General features: G+C 46.4%; 1 protein-coding gene across 1 annotated transcript in view; it reads left to right on the forward strand.

Annotated features, from left to right (window-relative positions):
• si:ch1073-396h14.1 (disintegrin and metalloproteinase domain-containing protein 10) overlaps window positions 1-27,244 on the forward strand; it is an 83,407-nt gene that overhangs the window by 24,519 nt on the left and 31,644 nt on the right. The window contains exons 7-8 of the mRNA XM_046304085.1: window positions 21,894-21,986; window positions 22,251-22,419. Coding sequence (XP_046160041.1) covers window positions 21,894-21,986; window positions 22,251-22,419 — 262 coding nt within the window. The remainder of the gene's footprint in view (window positions 1-21,893; window positions 21,987-22,250; window positions 22,420-27,244) is intronic.

The following is a 27,244-nucleotide window of genomic DNA, read 5'->3' on the forward strand; positions in this document are numbered from 1 at the left end:
GCCATTTTCTTAATTGTTCAGCAGCCTTATGGCTTGCGGGTAGAAGCTGTTAAAGAGCCTTTTGGTCCTAGACTCGGCGCTCTGGTACCGCTTGCCGTGCGGTAGCTGAGAAAACAGTCTATGACTTGGGTGACTGGAGTCTGACAATTTTATGGGCTTTCCTCGGACACCGCCTATTATATAGATACTGGATGGCAGGAAGCTTGACCCCAGTGATGTACTGGGCTGTACACACTACCCTCTGTAGCACCTTATAGTCAGATGCCGAGCAGTTGCCGTACCAGGTGGTGATGTAACAGGTCAGGATGCTCTTGATGGTGGAGCTTCCTTAGCTCAGTGATGAGCCCTGAGCTGTAGTCAATGAACAGCATTCTCACATAGGTGTTCCTTTTGTCCATGTGGGAAAGGGCAGTGTGGAGTGCGATTGAGATTGCGTCATCTGTGGATCTGTTGGTGCGGTATGCAAATTGGAGTAGGTCTAGGGTATCCGGGAGGATGCTGTTGATGTGAGCCATGACCAGCCTTTCAAAGCACTTCATGGCTACCAATCTGCGTGATATGAGGCGGTAATCATTTAGACAGGTTACCTTCGTTTCCTTGGGCACAGGGACTATGGTGGTATGCTTGAAACGTAAGTATTACAGACTCAGTCAGGGAGAGGTTGAAAATGTCAGTGAAGACACTTGCCAGTTGGTCCACGCATGCCTTGAGTACACGTCCTGGTAATCCATCTTGCCCTGTGGCTTTGTGAATGTTGACCTGTTTAAAGGTCTTGCTACCGAGAGCGTTATCACACAGTCACCCAGAACAGCTGGTGCTCTCGTATGCTCTCAATGCGATTTGATAGGAGAGATGCCAAATCCAAGCTGGCTTCCCTTGACACTTTTTTTGGTGTCCAGGACCATTCACAGTTGAGAAACACTTTTTATGCCAGCTGATTTTTTCGACTAGCTGAGAAATGCTGCCTGCCTGCCTGTCTGTCTACTCCCCACTCCCGATCCCTGTACATTCATTGCTACAGGACAGCTGGAGATTGCATTTGAATATTGAAACAATGTTGCAAATGTCAGAGAGTCAGACAGCAAGGTTTATATAAATCTGTCATGCAGGTGAAAGAGGACCCAAAAGCGACTTAACAGAAACAGAGTTTATTTAAGTCCAAACAGGGAATAACAGAAATCCTCTAGTCTGTAGAGGGGAATAACTGGAGAAGCGGCCACAGACTGCAGGTCGCTTCGGGTAGGCGCAGGCCGTAGTAGACAGAGACACCTGCTCACACGCAGCATCTGATGAAGGCAAAAAACACGACAGGACAGGGCGAAACACAATCACAGCATGGTGAATACAAAACAAGGAACCGACGGGACAGGAACGGAACACAAAGGAATAAATAGGGACTCTAATCAGGGAAAGGATCGGGAACAGGTGTGGGAAGACTAAATGATGATTAGGGGAATAGGAACAGCTGGGAGCAGGAACGGAACGATAGAGAGAAGAGAGAGCGAGAGAGTGAGAGAGGGAGGGGGAGAGAGAGGGATAGAAGGAGGGAAAGAACCAAATAAGACCAGCAGAGGGAAACGAATAGAATGGGGAGCACAAGGACAAGACATGATAATAAATGACAAACATGACAGTACCCCCCCACTCACCGAGCGCCTCCTGGCGCACTCGAGGAGGAATCCTGGCGGCAACGGAGGAAATCCTCGATGAGTGAACGGTCCAGCACGTCCCGAGACGGAACCCAACTCCTCTCCTCAGGACCGTAACCCTCCCAATCCACTAAGTATTGGTGACCCCGTCCCCGAGAACGCATGTCCATGATCTTATGTACCTTGTAAATAGGTGCGCTCTCGACAAGGACGGGAGGGGGAGGGAAGACGAACGGGGGTGCGAAGAAAGGGCTTAACACAGGAGACATGGAAGACAGGATGGACGCGACGAAGATGTCGCGGAAGAAGCAGTCGCACAGCGACAGGATTGACGACCTGGGAGACACGGAACGGACCAATGAACCGCGGAGTCAACTTACGAGAAGCTGTCGTAAGAGGAAGGTTGCGAGTGGAAAGCCACACTCTCTGGCCGCAACAATACCTTGGACTCTTAATCCTGCGTTTATTGGCGGCTCTCACAGTCTTCCCCGCAGACAAAGGCAGACCGGTAGTGAAGCCTAAGGCGATGTGAGACCATGGTCGAGAAGGAATGGGGAGCGGTCTGAGACGACCGGCAGGAGGAGAGTTACCCGACTTAGTCTGCGCGCAGTCCGAACAAGCAGCCACGAAACGGCGCGTGTCACGCTCCTGAGTCGGCCACCAAAAGCGCTGGCGAATAGACGCAAGAGTGCCTCGAACACCGGGATGACCAGCTAACTTGGCAGAGTGAGCCCACTGAAGAACAGCCAGACGAGTGGAAACAGGAACGAAAAGGAGGTTACTAGGACAAGCGCGCGGCGACGCAGTGTGCGTGAGTGCTTGCTTAACCTGTCTTTCAATTCCCCAGACTGTTAACCCGACAACACGCCCATAAGGAAGAATCCCCTCGGGATCAGTAGAAGCCACAGAAGAACTAAACAGACGGGATAAGGCATCAGGCTTGGTGTTCTTGCTACCCGGACGGTAAGAAATCACAAACTCGAAACGAGCGAAAAACAACGCCCAACGAGCTTGACGGGCATTAAGTCGTTTGGCAGAACGGATGTACTCAAGGTTCTTATGGTCTGTCCAAACGACAAAAGGAACGGTCGCCCCCTCCAACCACTGTCGCCATTCGCCTAGGGCTAAGCGGATGGCGAGCAGTTCACGGTTACCCACATCATAGTTGCGCTCAGATGGCGACAGGCGATGAGAAAAATAAGCGCAAGGATGAACCTTATCGTCAGACTGGAAGCGCTGGGATAGAATGGCTCCCACGCCTACCTCTGAAGCGTCAACCTCGACAATGAATTGTCTAGTGACGTCAGGAGTAACGAGGATAGGAGCGGACGTAAACGTTCTTTTAGAAGATCAAAAGCTCCCTGGGCGGAACCGGACCACTTAAAACACGTCTTGACAGAAGTAAGAGCTGTGAGAGGAGCAGCAACTTGACCGAAATTACGAATGAAACGCCGATAGAAATTAGCGAAACCTAAAAAGCGCTGCAACTCGACACGTGACCTTGGAACGGGCCAATCACTGACAGCTTGGACCTTAGCGGAATCCATCTGAATGCCTTCAGCGGAAATAACGGAACCGAGAAAAGTAACGGAGGAGACATGAAAAGAGCACTTCTCAGCCTTTACGTAGAGACAATTCTCTAAAAGGCGCTGTAGAACACGTCGAACGTGCTGAACATGAATCTCGAGTGACGGAGAAAAAAAATCAGGATATCGTCAAGATAGACAAAAACAAAGATGTTCAGCATGTCTCTCAGAACATCATTAACTAATGCCTGAAAAACAGCTGGCGCATTGGCGAGACCGAACGGCAGAACCCGGTACTCAAAATGCCCTAACGGAGTGTTAAACGCCGTTTTCCACTCGTCCCCCTCTCTGATGCGCACGAGATGGTAAGCGTTACGAAGGTCCAACTTAGTAAAGCACCTGGCTCCCTGCAGAATCTCGAAGGCTGATGACATAAGGGGGAAGCGGATAACGATTCTTAACCGTTATGTCATTCAGCCCTCGATAATCCACGCAGGGGCGCAGAGTACCGTCCTTCTTCTTAACAAAAAGAACCCCGCCCGGCCGGAGAAGAAGAAGGCACTATGGTACCGGCGTCAAGAGACACAGACAAATAATCCTCGAGAGCCTTACGTTCGGGAGCCGACAGAGAGTATAGTCTACCTCGAGGAGGAGTGGTCCCCGGAAGGAGATCAATACTACAATCATACGACCGGTGAGGAGGAAGGGAGTTGGCTCGGGACCGACTGAAGACCGTGCGCAGATCATGATATTCCTCCGGCACTCCTGTCAAATCGCCAGGTTCCTCCTGAGAAGTAGGGACAGAAGAAACGGGAGGGATGGCAGACATTAAACACTTCACATGACAAGAAACGTTCCAGGATAGGATAGAATTACTAGACCAATTAATAGAAGGATTATGACATACTAGCCAGGGATGACCCAAAACAACAGGTGTAAACGGTGAACGGAAAATCAAAAAAGAAATAGTCTCACTGTGGTTACCAGATACTGTGAGAGTTAAAGGTAGTGTCTCAAATTTGATACTGGGAAGATGACTACCATCTAAGGCAAACATGGGCGTAGGCTTGTCTAACGGTCTGAAAGGAATGTTATGTTTCCGAACCCATGCTTCGTCCATGAAACAACCCTCAGCCCCAGAGTCAATCAAGGCACTGCATGTAGCACCCGAACCGGTCCAGCGTAGATGGACCGACATAGTAGTACAAGATCTAGATGAAGAGACCTGAGTAGTAGCGCTCACCAGTAGCCCTCCGCTTACTGATGGGCTCTGGCCTCTTACTGGACATGAATTAACAAAATGTCCAGCAACTCCGCAATAGAGGCACAGGCGGTTGGTGATCCTCCGTTCCCTCTCCTTAGTCGAGATGCGAATCCCTCCCAGCTGCATGGGCTCAGTCTCAAAGCCAGAGGAGGGAGATGGTTGCGATGCGGAGCAGGGAAACACCGTTGATGCGAGCTCTCTTCCACGAGCCCGGTGACGAAGATCTACCCGTCGTTCTATGCGGATGGCGAGAGCAATCAAAGAGTCCACATCTGAAGGAACCTCCCGGGAGAGAATCTCATCCTTAACCACTGCGTGGAGTCCCTCCAGAAAACGAGCGAGCAGCGCCGGCTCGTTCCACTCACTAGAGGCAGCAAGAGTGCGAAACTCAATAGAATAATCCGTTATGGACCGTTCACCTTGGCATAAGGAAGCCAGGGCCCTAGAAGCCTCCCTACCAAAAACTGAACGGTCAAAACCCGAATCATCTCCTCTTTAAAGTTCTGGAACTTGTTAGAGCAATCAGCCCTTGCCTCCCAGATAGCTGTGCCCCATTCTCGAGCCCGGCCAGTAAGGAGTGAAATGACGTAAGCAACCCGAGCTCTCTCTCTAGAGTATGTGTTGGGTTGGAGAGAGAACACAATCTCACACTGCGTGAGAAAGGAGCGGCACTCAGTGGGCTGCCCGGAGTAGCAAGGTGGGTTATTAACCCTAGGTTCTGGAGGCTCGGCAGGCCAGGAAGTAACAGGTGGCACGAGACGTAGACTCTGGAACTGTCCAGAGAGGTCGGAAACCTGAGCGGCCAGGTTCTCCACGGCATGGCGAGCAGCAGACAATTCCTGCTCGTGTCTGCCGAGCATGGCTCCTTGGATCTTGACGGCAGTGTAACGAGCGTCTGAAGTCGCTGGGTCCATTCCTTGGTCGGTTCCTTCTGTCATGCAGGTGAAAGAGGACCCAAAAGCGACTTAACAGAAACAGAGTTTATTTAAGTCCAAACAGGGAATAACAGAAATCCTCTAGTCTGTAGAGGGGAATAACTGGAGAAGCGGCCACAGACTGCAGGTCGCTTCGGGTAGGCGCAGGCCGTAGTAGACAGAGACACCTGCTCACACGCAGCATCTGATGAAGGCAAAAAAACACGACAGGACAGGGCGAAACACAATCACAGCATGGTGAATACAAAACAAGGAACCGACGGGACAGGAACGGAACACAAAGGAATAAATAGGGACTCTAATCAGGGGAAAGGATCGGGAACAGGTGTGGGAAGACTAAATGATGATTAGGGGAATAGGAACAGCTGGGAGCAGGAACGGAACGATAGAGAGAAGAGAGAGCGAGAGAGTGAGAGAGGGAGGGGGGAGAGAGAGGGATAGAAGGAGGGAAAGAACCAAATAAGACCAGCAGAGGGAAACGAATAGAATGGGGAGCACAAGGACAAGACATGATAATAAATGACAAACATGACAAAATCACTGTTGTTGAAAACTAAATGTTAGTCTGAAATGTGAGATAATGTCTAGATGCTTTTATAGTGGAGATCAAGCCTGGCTCAGCTGATGAGACAGTGGATTGCACAGTCAGATGGAGCAGAGTAAATAGGCATTTTAACTTCATAGATTTAGCTGGTAGTAATTTGCGGAATAGACACTGGCTGGAATGCACTTTTAACCAATCAGCATTCAGGATTAGACCCACCCATTGTATAATGAAGCGTTAGGATCTAGGTGCGAGAGGAATAGCCTCGGATTGGAGAGGAGGCAGAGCGTGTTAAGCTTTCCTTAATAAATGGGCCTGCCAGGAGCACATGTGGCCAGATATGGGAGAATGATCTGCAACAGACGGTGCATCTCAGTAAAAATATAAATAAAATAGAAGTAAAAATACAGCCAGACTAGCATATTACTGTGCCTTTCTAGACCTTATAAACTGTAGAGTAGACCCACAACTGATCCAAATGGAATAAAACATTCAAATTGCCGTTATTGAAATTATATTTTCACTGCAGCCTAGAGTAGAATTTTCTATTCACTTGAAAGCAATAATGCAATTATTCATTGCATTGTGGTGTTGTAGGCTAGTCTAGGTAGGATAATTGTATTGTCCCTAAACAAGATCAATAGGGAAGATTTTTGAGCTGCATGTCTCATGTTTTCACTGTTCTTTCATGTTCATTATGAACCTGGCCTCTCTGCTGTCTATCAGCTATTCCAATTTGTTCTTGTGGATTCATTTTGAAAATTGATGCAGCTTTGAATGCTTTTATGTGTGGTACAGTATTATTGCTACATTTCCTATTGCAGATCTGGACAAATGATCCACCTACCTTTATTGTCACCATGAATTGTGGATAGAGGGCAGGACAGACAGTTAAGACTGGTAGACTATATCGACCTGTGGTATAGTATTGGTTTACTGGTTTATTCAGGTCTCCGTTAGCTTTTGCCGAAGCAGCAGCTATTCTCTGTGAGGTCCACAAGAGACATAAAACATGACAAGTATCAAATCACTGATACACAACGATAGTCACACAAATTTGAAATGATACACAAAACAACAAAAACAACTATAATAATAATACAAACAATACAACAACAAAAAAGTTGTTTTTCTGTGTGTGTGTGTGTGTGCGTGCGTGTGTGCGTGTGTGTGTGTGCGTGCGTGTGTGGGTGTGTCCCCTCACAGTCCCCGCTGTTCCATTATATGATGTTTCATCTTTTTTCAAAAGGTAATTTTTCTGTTCACTTGAATATTTGGAGATGAAATGGAGTTCAATGCGATCATGGTTCTGTATAATATTGTGCGTTGCCGTGAACTGGTTTTGGACTTTGAGACTGTGAAGAGACCCCTGCTGGCATGTCTAGTGGGGTATGTATGGGCGTCTGAGCTGAATTGATTTGATTATGCATACAATCTGGATTTTTATGATAGTAATACTTTTCACTAGAAGAGAAGAGAAGCAGTTAATCTCCTGTCAACCCTCAACCAGGAAAGACTGGCATGTAATTTGTTGATGTTAGTTCTGTATGTGCAGTTAATGGCAATGTGTGCTGATCTGTATTGAACCAGCTGCAGCTTTGCTAGGTCTTTCTTTGCTGCACCTGACCATATTGCTGAAAAGTAATCAAGATGGGACGAGATCAGAGCCTGAACAACTAGTACAGTTGATTTTTGTCAAAAAGGCAGAGCATCTTTATAACAGACATACCCCTCCCCATCTTCACAACAACGTTGTCAAAATGACTTGACCATGATAATTAACCATGGTCAAGTTATAACTAGGAGTTTGGCTTCCTCAATCGGTCCACACCCTGTATAAACTATTTTAGATGAGGTTTAGGTCCTAGAGAATGTTTTGAACCAAATACAATGCTTTTAGTTTTAGATGTATTTAAGACCAGTTTATTATGAATCACCCATTTTGATACTGACTGTAACTCTGAGCTCACTGGCTTTGGGTGCTGACATGTAATGTGGGATCATACGCATACATAGTCATTCTAGCTTTGTGTAAGACCAGTGGCAAATCATTTGTAAAAATTGAGAAGAGTAACGGCTCAAGGCATCTTTTCTAAGGAACACCTGACTGTACATATCTGATGTTAGTATCACTTTTCAGGAGAAGACAGATGCAGACAGTGTCAAAGTAACAAAAGTTTATTACTAGAACAGAGGGCAGGAAAAACTACAGGTCAAGGGAAGGCAGAGGTCCGTAATCCAGATCAGAGTCCATAAGGTACAGAACAGCAGGCAGTCTCAGGGTCAGGGCAGGCAGAGGTCAATAATCCAGGGTGGTGTGACAAGGGTGGAAACCTTGGGCAGGTGAGTGAAATTGAACCTCCTCTCCTTATTTCACTCCCGTAGTCACCCATCGATCCGAAAGGTCAAAACGATGAGCGAGTCGAGATCTGTCAGTAGTTCCGGGGCTGCAAGCTCGTCCTTTACTTCCTCGGATACTCCGTGCAGGTACATGTCGAACAGCGCATCCATGTTCCAGGTACTCTCAGCTGCCAACGTGCATAAATCCACTGCATAGTCTGCCACACTGCGGGAGTCTTGCCGAAGCTGGAGTAACTTCCGTGCTCTCCTGGACAATGGAGCATCAAAAACCTTCTTCACCTCCACCACGAACTCCTCCAGACTGAAGCATACGGCCGACTGTTGTTCCCATACTGCTGTAGCGATGGTGAGAGGCCTCCCAGACATCAGCGTGATGAGGAGAAACGCAGACAGGTGCCCGACTCACCCAAACAAGTGTCCGACTCTCTTGACGAACAAAACAAACTGGGGATCATGGGGAAGATGGGCAACACCTGGAGAGGGGTGGAGACAAGCACAAAGACAGGTGAAACAGATCAGCGTGTGACTGTTAGAGAAGCTTCCATTGAAGAACACTCTCTGCGTTCTATTGGATAATAACTAACCAACCATGTGATGGCATGTGATGTAAAGCCATAGCAAGTGAGTTTCTTCAATAACAATTTATGATCAATAACATCAAAAAGTTAGAATAGGGGGGCGGAGCTTGCATGTTGGAGTGAACGACTGTGTGTGAGAGGCTCCTGCAACCTTTTCCAAATTAATCTAATTTAACCTACTTTATGGCACTTTTTACAACAAACGTTTCTTTCTAATACAAGATTGTAACTTTTTATGTGAAAATGCCGAGTAATAAGCGACCAAAGGACAATAAATCCACAGCGGAGGCCTACTCCCCACTAAACAACGAAACAGACATGGCGGAAGGCACAGGCAACAATGTGACACTTACAGAACTTACCCGGGCTTTGGGGGAGCTACATGTTGCTATAGCTGAGGATCTTAAGGCCACTATTGCTGAACGTGACACCAAAATTGAGAGCATCATTCGAACGGTCGCTTCGAATGGCCAGATTATTGTGGACCTTGAGAAAGTTTCTGAATTCAACGCTGGTCGGCACGTCATTGCAGGATAGTGTGCAGAGGCTTTCTGTGAAAGTTGTCGACCTGGAGGGCCGATCCAGACGTAATAACCTTCGCGTTGTTGGTCTGGCAGAGAGGGTGGAGGCGGGCTCTCGCCCCATTGACTTCTTCGCCAAGCTATTGAAGGATGCAATGGGATTGGATGTTTTGGCTTCGGATCCCCAGCTGGACCGTGCACATTGCTCCCTTGTTGGCCCGGTCCAGGCACTGGGAGGTCCTTGCCCACTAATCATCTGTTGTCACAGTTTCAAGACCAAGGATCTTATCCTGCGTGAAGCTCGAATGAGGGGCAACCTGTCACATAAAGGGCACCCATTCCGTGTCTCTGAGGATTATGCGCTCGATGTGGCAAAGCACCGCGCCGACTACAGAGATGTCATGACCAAACTCTACAAACTCCATCTTCGCCCAGCCTTGCTCTTCCCTGCAAGACTAAGAATTACTCCGCCTTCCGGCGAGAAGATTTGGCTCTCTTCAGTTTTGGACGCAGAGAAGTTTATCCGGGAATATACGCCAATCCCCAGTACAGGTTAGAGTGCCTTGTCATTGTGTGTTAGGGTCTGCTCAGGGACTCGACTCCATACTATACCATAACGGGTGAAACCGTATTAAACGGGCTCAGCAAGGGCTACTGAACATGTACGCTGAGCCAACCAATGGATGGTGGTCAGAGCTCTCATTTAACGTTAAATTCACTTTCATCCCGGCTGTGCTCAGGGCGGTGCATATTTGGGAGGCCTTCCAGGTTTGATCATTGACACTCGAATGGATATACTTATATTCCCCCATTTTTGTTTTGTTTCGTTATTTCTTTTTCAAACCTTACATTATTCTTATTACCATACCATTTACTTATTGCTTGCAGGGGACTGGGGGTGATGGTTGGGAAGGGGCAGACGCAGACACCTGGTGGGCAAGTTGATGTTTTGTGCCCTTCTGCCTCTGTCTAGCCGAGGGCCGTTCTCCCGACTAGATTCCCACCAGTCCTCTGAAGTGCTTGTGTCTGTGTAGGTGTGCGTACATATTATTATTATGTGCACTTTATTATTATTTTCTCTTAGCATTTTAGTATTATGTATGTGTATATTTTTAATCAGTGTAGATTGTTATTCTGGGATATGAATGTTTGTATGTGTGTATGTGTATATGTGCATATGGATGAATATACATATTTTTAAAATATATATTTTTATGTATGCATTTTTTGTGTGTGTATGTGTGTGTGTGTGTATATATATACATAAAATGTTGTATTTTATTTATTTAATCTTAAAAAGGAAAAAAATATGTATATATTTTTTTACATTTATTTTATTGGGGGGTACGTTTTAATTTAGCAAAATCCTTGTTCTGATCTCCTGACCCACAGTATGTAGAGGTACTGCTGTGTATGTCGGTTGCGGATTGTTTATGTTTAGACCGGCATTGCTTAGCATTATAATCATGTGAGGCTATATCTTGCTTATCTCTGGGATTGACCCAGGATGACGCTTAAGTGCGCAATATGTTTAAGTTGCAACTTATTATGTTTAGGTTTATTAGATGCTAATTGTACACTTTATTCGCGGGAGCCTCCTCAGTTCATATGTTAGTAGACGTTCTAGGATAGTGAGGTGAACGTATAGTTGGGATTTTATTTTTGTTTTACCTCTTGTTCGAGGTCACGCCGTGCTTTTTTGGCATCAGCCAGACAATGTGTTTATTATTATTATTTTTTGTATTTTTTTTCACTGCTATTTGTGCATGCCTGTTAAATGTGGTTTGATGGGGGGGGGTAAATGTTGGGGAAATTAGGGGAACAGGGTGGGAAGTAAAGGTGCTTGCAGGGGGGGAGGGGTGGGTTGGATACTGCTCAGGGGTAGGTGCTACATATGCTGATCGTGATGGTTTGGTGCGCTTTCTTAACTTTTTATCAAGTTACATGGTATGCAGGCCACCATAGGAACTACAAACGAGAGGAGGGCGGGGCTTACATTCACTTCCTGGAATGTCAAGGGTTTAAACGAACCAATTAAGAGAGGCAAAGTCCTAGCCCACTTGAAAGCACTCTCGTCTGATAAATCAAATCAAATCAAATCAAATTGTATTTGTCACATACACATGGTTAGCAGATGTTAATGCGAGTGTAGCGAAATGCTTGTGCTTCTAGTTCCGACAATGCAGTGATAACCAACAAGTAATCTAACTAACAATTCCAAAACTAATGTCTTATACACAGTGTAAGGGGATAAAGAATATGTACATAAGGATATATGAATGAGTGATGGTACAGGGCAGCATACAGTAGATGGTATCGAGTACAGTATATACATATGAGATGAGTATGTAAACAAAGTGGCATAGTTAAAGTGGCTAGTGATACATGTATTACATAAGGATGCAGTCGATGATATAGAGTACAGTATATACGTATGCATATGAGATGAATAATGTAGGGTAAGTAACATTATATAAGGTAGCATTGTTTAAAGTGGCTAGTGATATATTTACATCATTTCCCATCAATTCCCATTATTAAAGTGGCTGGAGTTGGGTCAGTGTCAATGACAGTGTGTTGGCAGCAGCCACTCAATGTTAGTGGCGGCTGTTTAACAGTCTGATGGCCTTGAGATAGAAGCTGTTTTTCATTCTCTCGGTCCCAGCTTTGATGCACCTGTACTGACCTCGCCTTCTGGATGATAGCGGGGTGAACAGGCAGTGGCTCGGATGGTTGATGTCCTTGATGATCTTTATGGCCTTCCTGTAACATCGGGTGGTGTAGGTGTCCTGGAGGGCAGGTAGTTTGCCCCCGGTGATGCGTTGTGCAGACCTCACTACCCTCTGGAGAGCCTTACGGTTGAGGGCGGAGCAGTTGCTGTACCAGGCGGTGATACAGCCTGCCAGGATGCTCTCGATTGTGCATCTGTAGAAGTTTGTGAGTGCTTTTGGTGACAAGCCAAATTTCTTCAGCCTCCTGAGGTTGAAGAGACGCTGCTGCGCCTTCTTCACGACGCTGTCAGTGTGAGTGGACCAATTCAGTTTGTCTGTGATGTGTATGCCGAGGAACTTAAAACTTGCTACCCTCTCCACTACTGTTCCATCGATGTGGATAGGGGGGTGTTCCCTCTGCTGTTTCCTGAAGTCCACAGTCATCTCCTTAGTTTTGTTGACGTTGAGTGTGAGGTTATTTTGCTGACACCACACTCCGAGGGCCCTCACCTCCTCCCTGTAGGCCGTCTCGTCGTTGTTGGTAATCAAGCCTACCACTGTTGTGTCGTCCGCAAACTTGATGATTGAGTTGGAGGCGTGCGTGGCCACGCAGTCATGGGTGAACAGGGAGTACAGGAGAGGGCTCAGAACGCACCCTTGTGAGGCCCCCATGTTGAGGATCAGCGGGGAGGAGATGTTGTTGCCTACCCTCACCACCTGGGGGCGGCCCGTCAGGAAGTCCAGTACCCAGTTGCACAGGGCGGGGTCGAGACCCAGGGTCTCGAGCTTGATGACGAGCTTGGAGGGTCGAGACCCAGGGTCTCGAGCTTGATGCCGAGCTGTAGTCGATGAACAGCATTCTCACATAGGTATTCCTCTTGTCCAGGTGGGTTAGGGCAGTGTGCAGTGTGGCTGAGATTGCATCGTCTGTGGACCTATTTGGGCGGTAAGCAAATTGGAGTGGGTCTAGGGTGTCAGGTAGGGTGGAGGTGATATGGTCCTTGACTAGTCTCTCAAAGCACTTCATGATGACGTAAGTGAGTGCTACGGGGTGGTAGTCGTTTAGCTCAGTTACCTTAGCTTTCTTGGGAACAGGAACGATGGTGGCCCTCTTGAAGCATGTGGGAACAGCAGACTGGTATAGGGATTGATTGAATATGTCCGTAAACACACCGGCCAGCTGGTCTGCGCATGCTCTGAGGGCGCGGCTGAGGATGCCGTCTGGGCCTGCAGCCTTGCGAGGGTTAACACGTTTAAATGTCTTACTCACCTCGGCTGCAGTGAAGGAGAGATCGCATGTTTTCGTTGCAGGCCGTGTCAGTGGCACTGTATTGTCCTCAAAGCGGGCAAAAAAGTTATTTAGTCTGCCTAGGAGCAAGACATCCTGGTCCGTGACTGGGCTGGGTTTCTTCTTGTAGTCCGTGATTGACTGTAGACCCTGCCACATGCCTCTTGTGTCTGAGCCGTTGAATTGAGATTCTACTTTGTCTCTGTACTGACGCTTAGCTTGTTCAATAGCCTTGCGGAGGGAATAGCTGCATTGTTTATATTCGGTCATGTTACCAGACACCTTGCCCTGATTAAAAGCAGTGGTTCGCGCTTTCAGTTTCACGCGAATGGTGCCATCAATCCACGGTTTCTGGTTAGGGAATGTTTTTATCGTTGCTATGGGAACAACATCTTCAACGCACGTTCTAATGAACTCGCACACCGAATCAGCGTATTCGTCAATATTTTTATCTGACGCAATATGAAACATGTCCCAGTCCACGTGATGGAAGCAGTCTTGGAGTGTGGAGTCAGCTTGGTCGGACCAGCGTTGGACAGACCTCAGCGTGGGAGCCTCTTGTTTAAGTTTCTGTCTGTAGGCAGGGATCAACAAAATGGAGTCGTGGTCAGCTTTTCCGAAAGGGGGGCGGGGCAGGGCCTTATATGCATCGCGGAAGTTAGAGTAACAATGATCCAAGGTTTTACCACCCCTGGTTGCGCAATCGATATGCTGATAAAATTTAGGGAGTCTTGTTTTCAGATTAGCTTTGTTAAAATCCCCAGCTACAATGAATGCAGCCTCCGGATAAATGGTTTCCAGTTTGCAAAGAGTTAAATAAAGTTCGTTCAGAGCCATCGATGTGTCTGCTTGGGGGATATATACGGCTGTGATTATAATCGAAGAGAATTCTCTTGGTAGATAATGCGGTCTACATTTGATTGTGAGGAATTCTAAATCAGGTGAACAGAAGGATTTGAGTTCCTGTATGTTTCTTTCATCACACCATGTCTCGTTAGTCATGAGGCATACGCCCCGCCACTCTTCTTACCAGAAAGATGTTTGTTTCTGTCGGCGCGATGCGTGGAGAAACCCGTTGGCTGCACCGCCCCGGATAGCGTCTTCCCAGTGAGCCATCTTTCCGTGAAGCAGAGGATGTTACAGTCTCTGATGTCCCTCTGGAATGCTACCCTTGCTCGGATTTCATCAACCTTGTTGTCAAGAGACTGGACATTGGCAAGAAGAATGCTAGGGAGTGGTGCGCGATGTGCCCGTGTCCTGAGTCTGACCAGAAGACCGCTACGTTTCCCTCTTTTACGAAGGCCGTTTTTTGGGGGTCGCTGCATGGAATCAATTCCGTTGACCTGTTTGTAAGGCAGAACACAGGATCCGCGTCGCGGAAAACATATTCTTGGTCGTACTGATGGTGAGTTGACGCTGATCTTATATTCAGTAGTTCTTCTCGACTGTATGTAATGAAACTTAAGATGACCTGGGGTACTAATGTAAGAAATAACACGTAAAAAAACAAAAAACTGCATAGTTTCCTAGGAACGCGAAGCGAGGCGGCCATCTCTGTCGGCGCCGGAAGTACTGCCTATGATATTTTTGCAAGAAACCCATCTGAAAAAGAACTCTCATAGCAGACTTAATTGTAGGTGGGTGGGGCAAGTGTATCACTCTAGCTTCTCTGCCAAAACGAGAGGCACAGCGATTCTGGTACGGACAGGAATTCCCTTTCTACATAAAACCACTATTGCGCATAAAGAGGGTCGTTATGTGATCGTAATAGGAGAAATCCACTCTACTTCACTAACTCTACTAAATATCTATGGGCCAAACATTGATAACCCCTCTTTTTTCAAAAGAGTCCTTGCCCTGATTCCAAATATCTCCCATACTAACCTGGTCATTCGAGGGGACCTTAATTGTGTGCTAGACCAATATTTGCATAGATCCTCTACCAGCAAACCCCTACCTCCTATTCAAGTGAATTATTGAATATCTACAAAAAAATATATAAATTATTTGATATATGGAGGATCGCTAACCCTACGGGGAGGGAATACTCATGTTCACAATGTTTACACTCGAATTGACTACTTTTTGGTGGATGCTAGACTACTCCCGTATACCTGTAATGTGAGGTATCATGATATTATAATCTCGGACCACAGTCCACTCACCTTCTCCCTGAGATTGCATGACATTGTACCAAACAAGAGGGTCTGGAGGTTGAATCCTCAGCTCCTCACAGAACCAACATTCTGTGAACATCTTAAATACCAAATTACATTATTCTTTAATACCAACGACAACAGAGACTTCCCCAGCATTATTGTGGGAAACACTGAAGTCTTATCTGAGAGGCTGTATCATCTCCTTTCAGGCTGCCAGGAATAGGCAAAACAGAGGGAAACTGGAAGAACTGGAGGGAAATCTTTTCTCTAGGCCAAGCAAAAATATTTGGAGTTTGGTGACAAACCACACAAATTACTCACCAGACAACTTCGAAAAAATGTGAGTGACCGAATGATTCACAAAGTTAAATCTGCATCTGGGGTATTACTCTCTTCCCCCTATTTTATGAGAATTTGTAAGATTTGTAAGATTCTTTGTAAGATTCTTATTTGCATAAAATAGACAGAGACCAGTCTTATCAAAAATGGATAATAGTATTTAATCTCAGAGCACGCTGCCATGTAACCACGAACAACTCCTCTTCTCGACTGAGACAAAGCAATTTTAAAAGTTAATTCAAAGTTCATTCTGACCCACTAGCACACACAACATAACTGAATTAACTCTTGACCCCTCACCATTATCGATCACCACTTAGCTGACAGTTCTAGTTAACAGAACCTAGGAATGCATTCACTGCCTTATCTAAAACACCCCAGAGCTAAGTTTTGTCGGTTCAACCATAGGTTAATGACCCTATCTGCTTACTTAACCCACAACCCATTCCTCCCCAGACTAGTAGGAATGGTATTCATTATGTTTAATTACTCCTTGTCCATGCCACATAATCCCTTCTTATGAACTCATATTGTTAATCGGATATAATAAAACAGAGTATAAGTTTACTTAGTTACAGTTCTATTTAAAATGAGGATATTGTTTAGTCATTTATTCATAAAATTCCTAACAAGCGTTCATTACAGTTATACATAAGAAGGGTAAAGATTCGGAAGAGGTAGGGTCATACAGACCAATATCTCTCATTAATACAGACCAAAATATTTTAGCAAAAACTCTGGCTAACAGGCTTAGCACTTTAATTGGCAAATTGGTCCATCCGGACCAGACCGGCTTTATCCCTAACAGAAACTCATTCTTCCATCTCAGGTGCCTCTTCAACATTATGTATTCTCAGAGGTTACCCAACGTGGACCTTGCCGCTATATCTCGACGCCGAAAAAGCCTTTGACCAAGTTGAGTGGCCGTATTCGGAAAGAGTGGGGGCGTTCAGATAGATTTGGGCTTCGCTCACCGAGATACTTTGGTTCTCGGGCAGAGTTCTATTCAACTAGGTTCAACCCTGACTCCCTGACTCCCATGGTAAAGCTGACTTTGGGCAGGAGTGTCACTACTGTCAAGGTTCAGGTCATTGGAAAAACGAATGTCCACTTCTCAGGTCAAAGGGTGCTTTCGCTAAATCTAAGCCTACTGCGTTAGCTGCACCTGTTCCACATCAGTTCATTCTTGACTCATTTCCTCAGGCCCAGGAGAATGTGAAAGTCCATATTGATCCAGACTATTTACCTTTCATTACAGACGGTTTTGTGCCTATGTTAGGAAGTAAAGACCTAGTGCCAGTGAAGATCCTGAGAGACACAGGTGCCTCTGAATCATTTGTGTTGGAGTCTGTGTTACCCTTTTCTGCTGAGACTGATTCGGGGAATAGTGTTCTAATTAGGGGAATAGGTTTGAACACTCTGTCAGTTCCATTGCATAAACGGATGTTGGATTGTGGGCTGGTGAAGGGTGAAGTTGTTGTGGGGGTGTGTCCTTCATTGCATATTGAGGGTATCGACATTATCCTTGGGAATAACTTGGCTGGTGAGCGTGTATGGCCAGTCGTGTTTCCATCTCTAGTGGTTTCCACTAAGCCGTCATTTGTTGGGATTCCTGATGAGTGTACAGAGTTTCCCAGAGGTATTCTCTGCGTGTGCAGTGACACGTTCTATGAGCCGTAGCGAACTGGTCACTGCGCCGACTAATGATAATAATACAAAGTATGTCACTGTTTTCCCTGTTATCCCGTTATCTGTAACCCGCTCAGATCTAATCAATGCTCAACGGGATGACCCCATGTTGGAAGAGTTGCGTGATCAAATTGTGCCTATAGAACAGTTGGGAGATGTCGCCCATGGCTATTTTCTCCAAGAGGATGTCCTGATGAGAAAGTGGGTGTCTCATGTGAGTGTTTTTCTGGGGGAGGCAATTAGTCAGGTTGTTGTACCAGTTAAGCTTCGTGAGTTGGTATTGGAAACTTCTCACAGCGACGTTGCTGGACATATGGGGGTGAGGAAAACCTACAATTGCATATTAAGACATTTCTTTTGGCCTAGATTAAAGATGGATGTTTCTGATTTTATCAAAACTTGTCACACCTGTCAATTAACTGGTAAGCCTAATCAAGCTATTAAACCAGTACCATTGTTTCCTATTCCTGTACTCAGCCAACCTTTTGAGTATCTGATTATTGACTGTGTGGGTCCTCTGCCTCGTTCTAAAAAGAGTAGCAGTTACCTGTTCACTGTGATGTGTCAGACCACTAGGTTTCCTGCTGCCTATCCTCTCCGATCTATCACGACTAAATTGGTGTTAAAAGCTTTGACTCAGTTTCTCTCATTGTTTGGAATACCTAAGGTCATTCAGAGTGATCAAGGATCTAATTTGACCTCTAATCTGTTTGGTCAGGTTATTCAACAGCTCCATATTAAACACAATTTGTCTAGCGCCTATCACGCGCAAAGTCAAGGAGCACTGGAACGTTTCCATCAAACACTTAAGTCTTTGTTGAGAGCTTATTGTACTGAGATGGAGAAGGATTGGGAGGAGGGATTGCCTTGGTTACTGTTAGCCGCTAGGGAAGTTTCACAGGAGAGCACAGGTTTCAGTCCAAATGACCTTGTGTTTGGACATAGGGTGCGTGGACTTTTATCTGTTCTCCAGAATGACTGGAAGTCTCCCGAGCCTCCTCAGTCCCTGTTATCGTATGTGTGTGATTTCCGGCGACGGCTGTATGCCGCTGGTGAAATGGCTAAAGAGAAGTTATCATCTTCACAGGAGAGGATGAAGGGCATATTTGATCGCCGAACTGAGCCTCGTCACTTTAGTCCAGGTAACCAGGTTCTTGCTCTGCTGCCAATTATTGGTTCTCCTTTTCAAGCCAAGTTTCAAGGTCCATATACAGTGGTGCGCCAGTACACTGAGCAAAATTATCTAGTTGCCACTCCAGAACGGAGGAAAGCACACCAGCTGTGCCATGTAAATCTGTTAAAACCCTATTATGCACGTTCCTCTGAGACTGAACAGTGGGATTCTACAGAGGACGGTAAACCTGTTCTTTTGGCTGATACCGTTGTTTCCTTGGGTTCTTGTCGTGCTAGATCTGTGCATGAGGAGGAAGATGTTCCTGGTCCTGACGATTGTATATTGCAGGGTAGATTGAAAAATTCAGAAACACTGGATATTTTAGACAGTCTTCTCACTCACCTACCTGTTGATGGGCGGAAAGAGATGGTTGGTCTGATTCAGAGATTTCCAGGTTTGTTTTCTGATACACCTACACGTACAAACTTAATAGAACATGATATTGACATTGGAGGTGCTGACCCTATTCATCAGCGGTTCTATAGAGTTTCTTCAGAGAAACTACGTTGTCTGGATGCTGAGGTCAAGTTGGAGAGTAAGGTAGCAGAGTCTTCTTTCTCCAGTTGGGCTTCTCCCTGTATCTTGGTCAGTAAACCGGATGGAACAAACCGTTTTTGTACGGACTACCGTAAGGTAAACAGTGTCACAAAGCCAGATTCATTTCCTCTTCCTCGGATGGAGGACTGTGTTGATCAAGTCGGTGCAGCTAAGTTTGTGAGCAAATTTGACCTGTTAAAAGGCTATTGGCAGGTGCCACTGACGAGTAGGGAACGTGAAATCTCTGCCTTTATTACACCCTTTGGTCTGTACTCGTATTCAGTTATGAGTTTCGGTCTGCGCAATGCACCTGCCACTTTTCAGTGACTTATGAACAGGGTTGTCGCCGGTCTGACCGGGTGCGCTGTTTATTTGGACGATGTAGTGATCTATGCAGATACTTGGGAAGAACATCTGTCCCGTATTCAAGCCTTGTTCGAACGTCTGGCTGCGGGTCGCCTCACATTCAATCTGGCAAAATGTGAGTTTGCTCAGGCGACCGTTACATACCTTGGAAAAGTGGTTGGGCAGGGTGAAGTGCGTCCTGTTCGGGCTAAAGTGGTGGCTATTGATGCTTTTCCACCACCAACTACTAAAAAGGAACTGATGCGTTTCTTGGGCATGATTGGTTATTACCGTAGTTTTTGTAATAACTTCTCTACTGTGGTCGCTCCCTTGACAGATATGCTGAAAGCTAAGGCTGTTTACGTTTGGTAAACAGCAGAAAAGTAAATAAATAAAAACAGTATGGGGATGAGGTAGGTAAAAATGGGTGGGCTATTTACCGATAGACTATGTACAGCTGCAGCGATGGTTAGCTGCTTAGATAGCAGGTGTTTCAAGTTGGTGAGGGAGATAAAAGTCTCCAACTTCAGCGATTTTTGCAATTCTTTCCAGTCACAGGCAGCAGAGAACTGGAACAAAAGGCGGCCAAATGAGGTGTTGGCTTTAGGGATGATCAGTGAGATACACCTGCTGGAGCGCGTGCTACGGGTGGGTGTTGCCATGGTGACCAGTGAACTGAGATAAGGCGGAGCTTTACCTAGCATGGACTTGTAGATGACCTGGAGCCAGTGGGTCTGGCGACGAATATGTAGCGAGGGCCAGCCGACTAGAGCATACAGGTCGCAGTGGTGGGTGGTATAAGGTGCTTTAGTGACAAAACGGATGGCACTATGATAAACTGCATCCAGTTTGCTGAGTAGAGTGTTGGAAGCAATTTTGTAGATGACATCGCCGAAGTCGAGGATCGGTAGGATAGTCAGTTTTACTAGGGTAAGTTTGGCGGCGTGAGTGAAGAAGGCTTTGTTGCGGAATAGAAAGCCGATTCTAGATTTGATTTTCGATTGGAGATGTTTGATATGAGTCTGGAAGGAGAGTTTGCAGTCTAGCCAGACACCTAGGTACTTATAGATGTCCACATATTCAAGGTCGGAACCATCCAGGGTGGTGATGCTAGTCAGGCGTGCAGGTGCAGGCAGCAAACGGTTGAAAAGCATGCATTTGGTTTTACTAGCGTTTAAGAGCAGTTGGAGGCCACGGAAGGAGTGTTGTATGGCATTGAAGCTCGTTTGGAGGTTAGATAGCACAGTGTCCAAGGACGGGCCGGAAGTATATAGAATGGTGTCGTCTGCATAGAGGTGGATCAGGGAATCGCCCGCAGCAAGAGCAACATCATTGATATATACAGAGAAAATAGTCGGCCCGAGAATTGAACCCTGTGGCACCCCCATAGAGACTGCCAGAGGACCGGACAGCATGCCCTCCGATTTGACACACTGAACTCTGTCTGCAAAGTAGTTGGTGAACCAGGCAAGGCAGTCATCAGAAAAACCGAGGCTACTGAGTCTGCCGATAAGAATATGGTGATTGACAGAGTCAAAATGGTGATGGTATGGTGATTGACAGAGTCGAAAGCATTGGCAAGGTCGATGAAGATGAAGTCGATGAAGTCGATGAAGACGGCTGCACAGTACACACTTTTATCGATGGCGGTTATGATATCGTTTAGTACCTTGAGCGTGGCTGAGGTGCACCCGTGACCGGCTCGGAAACCAGATTGCACAGCGGAGAAGGTATGGTGGGATTCGAGATGGTCAGTGACCTGTTTGTTGACTTGGCTTTCGATAGGCAGGGCAGGATGGATATAGGTCTGTAACAGTTTGGGTCCAGGGTGTCTTCCCCTTTGAAGAGGGGGATGACTGAGGCAGCTTTCCAATCATTGGGGATCTCAGACGATATGAAAGAGAGGTTGAACAGGCTGGTAATAGGGGTTGCGACAATGGCGGCGGATAGTTTCAGAAATAGAGAGTCCAGATTGTCGAGCCCAGCTCATTTGTACGGGTCCAGGTTTTACAGCTCTTTCAGAACATCTGCTATCTGGATTTGGGTAGAGGAGAACCTGGAGAGGCTTGGGCGAGTAGCTGCGGGGGGGGCAGAGCTTAAATAGCTTTGTGGAGTAGATTATGAATTGTATTAATGCCATATTCACTGTTCTGCAATGACTCTCCATAAGCAGCGAAGTAGAATGTCCTCTATAGAGAAGCAGTGTATATAAAACCGTGAGCTGTTTTATGAGAATCTTCTCCATCTTTTGTCTCTGTGTCCTCCTGTCCTAGGTTGCCTCCTACGTGAGAGCGGTGAATGATATTTATGACAAGGCCGACTTTGACGGTCTCAAGCTAATCAACTTCAAAGTGAAATCACTCAGTGTAAGAACTCCACTCATTCACAATGGCTGCAATGTTCTGTGTTTCAAGGCTTATCCACTTTAGATGTGCTGATACTACAGTATGATTACTCCTAAATTAATGAAGCTAAGCTAGCAACTTGATATGTGCAATTGACAAACTAGTTATGTTTTCCCTTTCTTTCTCTCCTTCTTGGACTCAAAGGCTCCTTTATGGGTGATTTTGGAAAGAGCTATGATAGCAATAATGCAGCATCCTCAGGTGCTGCCAATGTGTCTCCTATAGGTCATGAGAGAGGAGGATGAGACCAACCCCCTGAATCGGCCCTTCCTCGGCCCAGAGAAGCTGCTCAGTCTGTTCTCTGAGAGTAACTGGGGAAACTACTGTCTGTCCTACCTGCTGACCAACAGGGACTACAGTGGAGTGTTGGGGCTGGCATGGGAGGGCAAGACAGGTGAGAGGCAGGGTCTGGAAAGCAATAGAGACACACACACGGACACAAGCGTAAAAACAGCCCTGCTGCCCTCCTAAACACTACCGCATTACACACACATACAAACCCACACATTCCTGAATTTTGACTGCTCCTCAAACACAGCCGCATCTCCAATTAAAGTTGCATGTCCAATGTCTTCTCTAGAAGCCAAAATCTCATCTGACCTTTCCACATCTGATATGCGTCTTATTTGACCTAACTTAACCTGTTTATTGTTGTATGTGAGGAAGGGGGGACCTGTTCCCACAGGGGGTGGAGCACCTTGGGTGTTTCCATCACATCGTTAGCTGGGCCGCCTTTGATTGGCTGATCAGAGGGGCGTGAGAGAGAGACTTTCATGCATCCTATGCGACCTCCTCTCTCCCCTCCCCCTTTATGGTGCTATAAACCCTGTGGAACCCGCTGAACCCTGAAGGGAGTGAGGGCACTATGAGCAGAGCAAAACACACAACCCAAGACACACACACACACACACTGCCTTGCATCAGACTGAAATCAGAGTCATATCACTGTAGAAGGACTGTGTCCACAAGACACAGAACTCTGTGGCCTTTTGCAAACAGTAATTGTAGTTGCCTTCTCAAAATAGAAATACATGAATCAAAACTATATTATAAGGTAAAAAATGTGCTTGCAAAAAGATTAACACAACCATACTTATCTCCAAGCAGACAAAACAGAAAGTGAGTCTGTCTTTTAAAAATCCCAGTAGATACATTTTGATCATCATGATTTAGAGACTGCAAGTAATTTTCTTTGCGGTCACTAAATCATCACATCAAATCAAAGTGTATTAGTCACATACAATAAGTGCCCGAATACAATAAGAATAAGAAATAAAAGTAACACGTAATTAACGAGCAGCAGTAAAATAACAATAGCGAGACTATATACGGTTGTAACTTTAATGTGTTACAGAGTTAATGTTTAAGTTAACTCATTGAGCTGTAGCTAAAGATATTTCTTTACAGTTATTTACATATGTAATTGTATTGGTTTGAATTTAATTACGCTTTTGACTGCAAGTTCCAGAATGCCTTGCGACAGGAATGAGAGAGAGAACGCGCCAATTATGTGCAGGTGCGAGGTGATTGTGGCTGACTTTCCGACAGCATCTTACCTGCTCTGTTTCAAAACAGAAGCTTTCGTATCAAACCCGACATCCCGAGTCATTACTTTGAAGTTAGGAAATCTAAAATATACAGGGGGGGACCGGTACAGAGTCAATGTGCGGGGGCACCGGTTAGTCGAGGTAATATGTACATGTAGGTAGAGTTATTAAAGTGACTATGCATAGATGATAACAACAGGTAGCAGCGGGGTGCAAATAGTCTGAGTAGCCATTTGATTAGATGTTCAGGAGTCTTATGGCTTGGGGGTAGTAGCAGGGAGAACAGTCTATAATTAGGGTGGCTGGAGTCTTTGACAATTTTTAGGGCCTCCTCTGACACCGCCTGGTACAGAGGTCCTGGGTGGCAGGAAGCTTTGCCCCAGTGATGTACTGGGCTGTACGCACTACCCACTGTAGCGCCTTGCAGTTGGAGGCCGAGCAGTTGCCATACCAGACAGTGATGCAACCAGTCAAGATGCTCTCGATGGTGCAGCTGTATAACTTTTTGAGGATCTGTGGACCCATGCCAAATCTTTTCAGTCTTCTGGGGGGGAATAGGTTTTATCGTGCCCTCTTCATGACTGTCTTGGTGTGATTGGACCATGTTAGTTTGTTGGTGATGTGGATACCAAGAAACTTGAAGCTCTCAACCTGCTCCACTACAGCCCCGTCGATGAGAATGGGGGCATGCCTGGTCCGCTTTTTCCTGTAGTCCACAATCATCTCCTTTGTCTTGATCATGTTGAACAAGAGGTTGTTGTTCTGGAACCACTTGGCCAGGTCTCTGACCTCCTTCCTATAGGCTGTTTCTTCGTTGTCGGTGATCAGGCCTACCACTGTTGTGTCATCGGTAAACTTAATGATGGTGCAAGCAATGCAGGTGTAGAAGCACGGTGGCTAGGAAAAACTCCCTAGAAAGGCCAAAACCTAGGAAGAAACCTAGAGAGGAACCAGGCTATGTGGGGTGGCCAGTCCTCTTTTGGCTGTGCCGGGTGGAGATTATAACAGAACATGGCCAAGATGCTCAAATGTTCATAAATGACCAGCATGGTCAAATAATAATAATCATAAGCAGAACAGTTGAAACTGGAGCAGCAGCACGGCCAGGTGGACTGGGGACAGCAAGGAGTCATCATGTCAGGTAGTCCTGAGGCATGGTCCTAGGGCTCAGGTCCTCTGAGAGAGAGAAAGAAAGAGAGAAAGAGAGAATTAGAGAGAGCATACTTAAATTCACACAGGACACCGGATAGGACAGGAGAAGTACTCCAGATATAACAAACTGACCCTAGCCCCACGACACAAACGACTGCAGCATAAATACTGGAGGCTGAGACAGGAGGGGTCAGGAGACACTGTGGCCCCATCCGATGACACCCCCGGACAGGGCCAAACAGGAAGGATATAACCCCATCCACTTTGCCAAAGCCCAGCCCCCACACCACTAGAGGGATATCTTCAACCACCAACTTACCATCCTAAGACAAGGCCGAGTATTTCCCACAAAGATCTCCGCCACGGCACAACCCAAGGGGGGGCGCCAACCCAGACAGGAAGATCACATCAGTGACTCAACCCACTCAAGTGACGCACCCCTCATAGGGACGGTATGAAAGAGCCCTAGTAAGCCAGTGACTCAGCCCCTGTAATAGGGTTAGAGGCAGAGAATCCCAGTGGAAAGAGGGGAACCGGCCAGGCAGAGACAGCAACGGAGGTTCGTTGCTCCAGAGCCTTTCCGTTCACCTTCACACTCCTGGGCCAGACTACACTCAATCATATGACCCACTGAAGAGATGAGTCTTCAGTAAAGACTTAAAGATTGAGACCGAGTTTGCATCTCTCTCATGGGTAGGCAGACCATTCCATAAAAATGGAGCTCTATAGGAGAAAGCCCTGCCTCCAGCTGTGTGCTTAAAATTTTTAGGGACAATTAGGAGGCCTGCGTCTTGTGACCGTGGCGTACGTGTAGGTATGTACGGCAGGACCAAATTGGAGAGATAGGTAGGAGCAAGCCCATGTAATGGTTTGTAGGTTAGCAGTAAAACCTTGAAATCAGCCCTTTCCTTGACAGGAAGCCAGTGTAGGGAGGCTAGCACTGGAGTAATATGATCCAATTTTGGGGTTCTAGTCAGGATTCTAGCAGCCGTATTTAGCACTAACTGAAGTTTATTTAGTGCTTTATCCGGGTAGCCGTAAAGTAGAGTATTACAGTAGTCTAAACTAGAAATGACAAAAGCATGGATTCATTTTTCTGCATCATTTTTGGACAGAAAGTTTCTGATTTTTTCAATGTTACGTATATGAAAAAATCTGTCCTTGAAACAGTCTTGATATGTTCTTCAAAAGAGAGATCAGGGTCCAGAGTAATGCCGAGGTCCTTCACAGTTTTATTTGAGACGACTGTACAACCATTAAGATTAATTGTCAGATTCAACAGAAGATATCTTTGTTTCTTGGGGCCTAGAACAAGCATCTCTGTTTTATCCGAGTTTAAAAGTAGAAAGTTTGCAGCCATCCACTTCCTTATGTCTGAAACACATGCTTCTATTGAGGGCTTCTGTCATGCAGGTGAAGGAGGACCCAAACGCGACTTAACAGAAACAGAGTTTATTAATGTTCAAAACCGAATAACTGAAATCCTCTAGATTAGTAGAGGGGAAAACAACTGGAGAAGCGGCCACAGACTGCAGGTCGCTAGGCGCAGGCCGTAGTCAACTGAGACACCTGCTCACACGCAGCGTCTGAAGAAGGCACAAAACACGACAGGACAGGGTGATACACAATCACGGCAAAAAACACGACAGGACAGGGCGAAACGCAATCACAGCATCGTGAATACAATGCAAGGAACCGACGGAACAGGAACGGATTACAAAGGAATAAATAGGGAATCTAATCAGGGGAAAGGATCGGGAACAGGTGTGGGAAGACTAAATGATGATTAGGGAATAGGAACAGCTGGGAGCAGGAACGGAACGACAGAGAGAAGAGAGAGCGAGAGAGTGAGAGAGGGAGGGGGAGAGAGAGGGATAGGAGGGAAAGAACCAAATAAGACCAGCAGAGGGAAACGAATAGCATGGGGAGCACAGGGACAAGACATGATAATAAATGACAAACATGACAGTACCCCCCCACTCACCGAGCGCCTCCTGGCGCTCTCGAGGAGGAACACTGGCAGCAACGGAGGAAATCATAGATCAAACGGTCCAGCACGTCCCGAGAAAGAACCCAACTCCTCTCCTCAGGACCGTAACCATAAAAAGGGAAACTAGGGTACTACTCTAAAAAAAATGAGAACTAGGGACAGACTGAGACACAGCAAGGGCAGGGACAAGAACAGGAGAGATGCGATGGCAGGGAACAGACTGAGACCCAGCAAGACCAGGAGCAGAAGCAGAAAAAATTACCAGACTTCTTCTGCGCGCAGTCTGAACACGCAGCCACGAAACGGCGCGTGTCACGCTCCTGAGTCGGCCACCAAAAGCGCTGGCGAATAGACGCAAGAGTGCCTCGAACACCGGGATGACCAGCTAACTTGGCAGAGTGAGCCCACTGAAGAACAGCCAGACGAGTGGAAACAGGAACGAAAAGGAGGTTACTAGGACAAGCCACGGCGTTTCCACGCAGTGTGCGTGAGTGCTTGCTTAACCTGTCTTTCAATTCCCCAGACTGTCA

Source organism: Oncorhynchus gorbuscha, linkage group LG02 (assembly GCF_021184085.1).
Source record: "Oncorhynchus gorbuscha isolate QuinsamMale2020 ecotype Even-year linkage group LG02, OgorEven_v1.0, whole genome shotgun sequence".
NCBI lineage: Eukaryota > Metazoa > Chordata > Actinopteri > Salmoniformes > Salmonidae > Oncorhynchus > Oncorhynchus gorbuscha.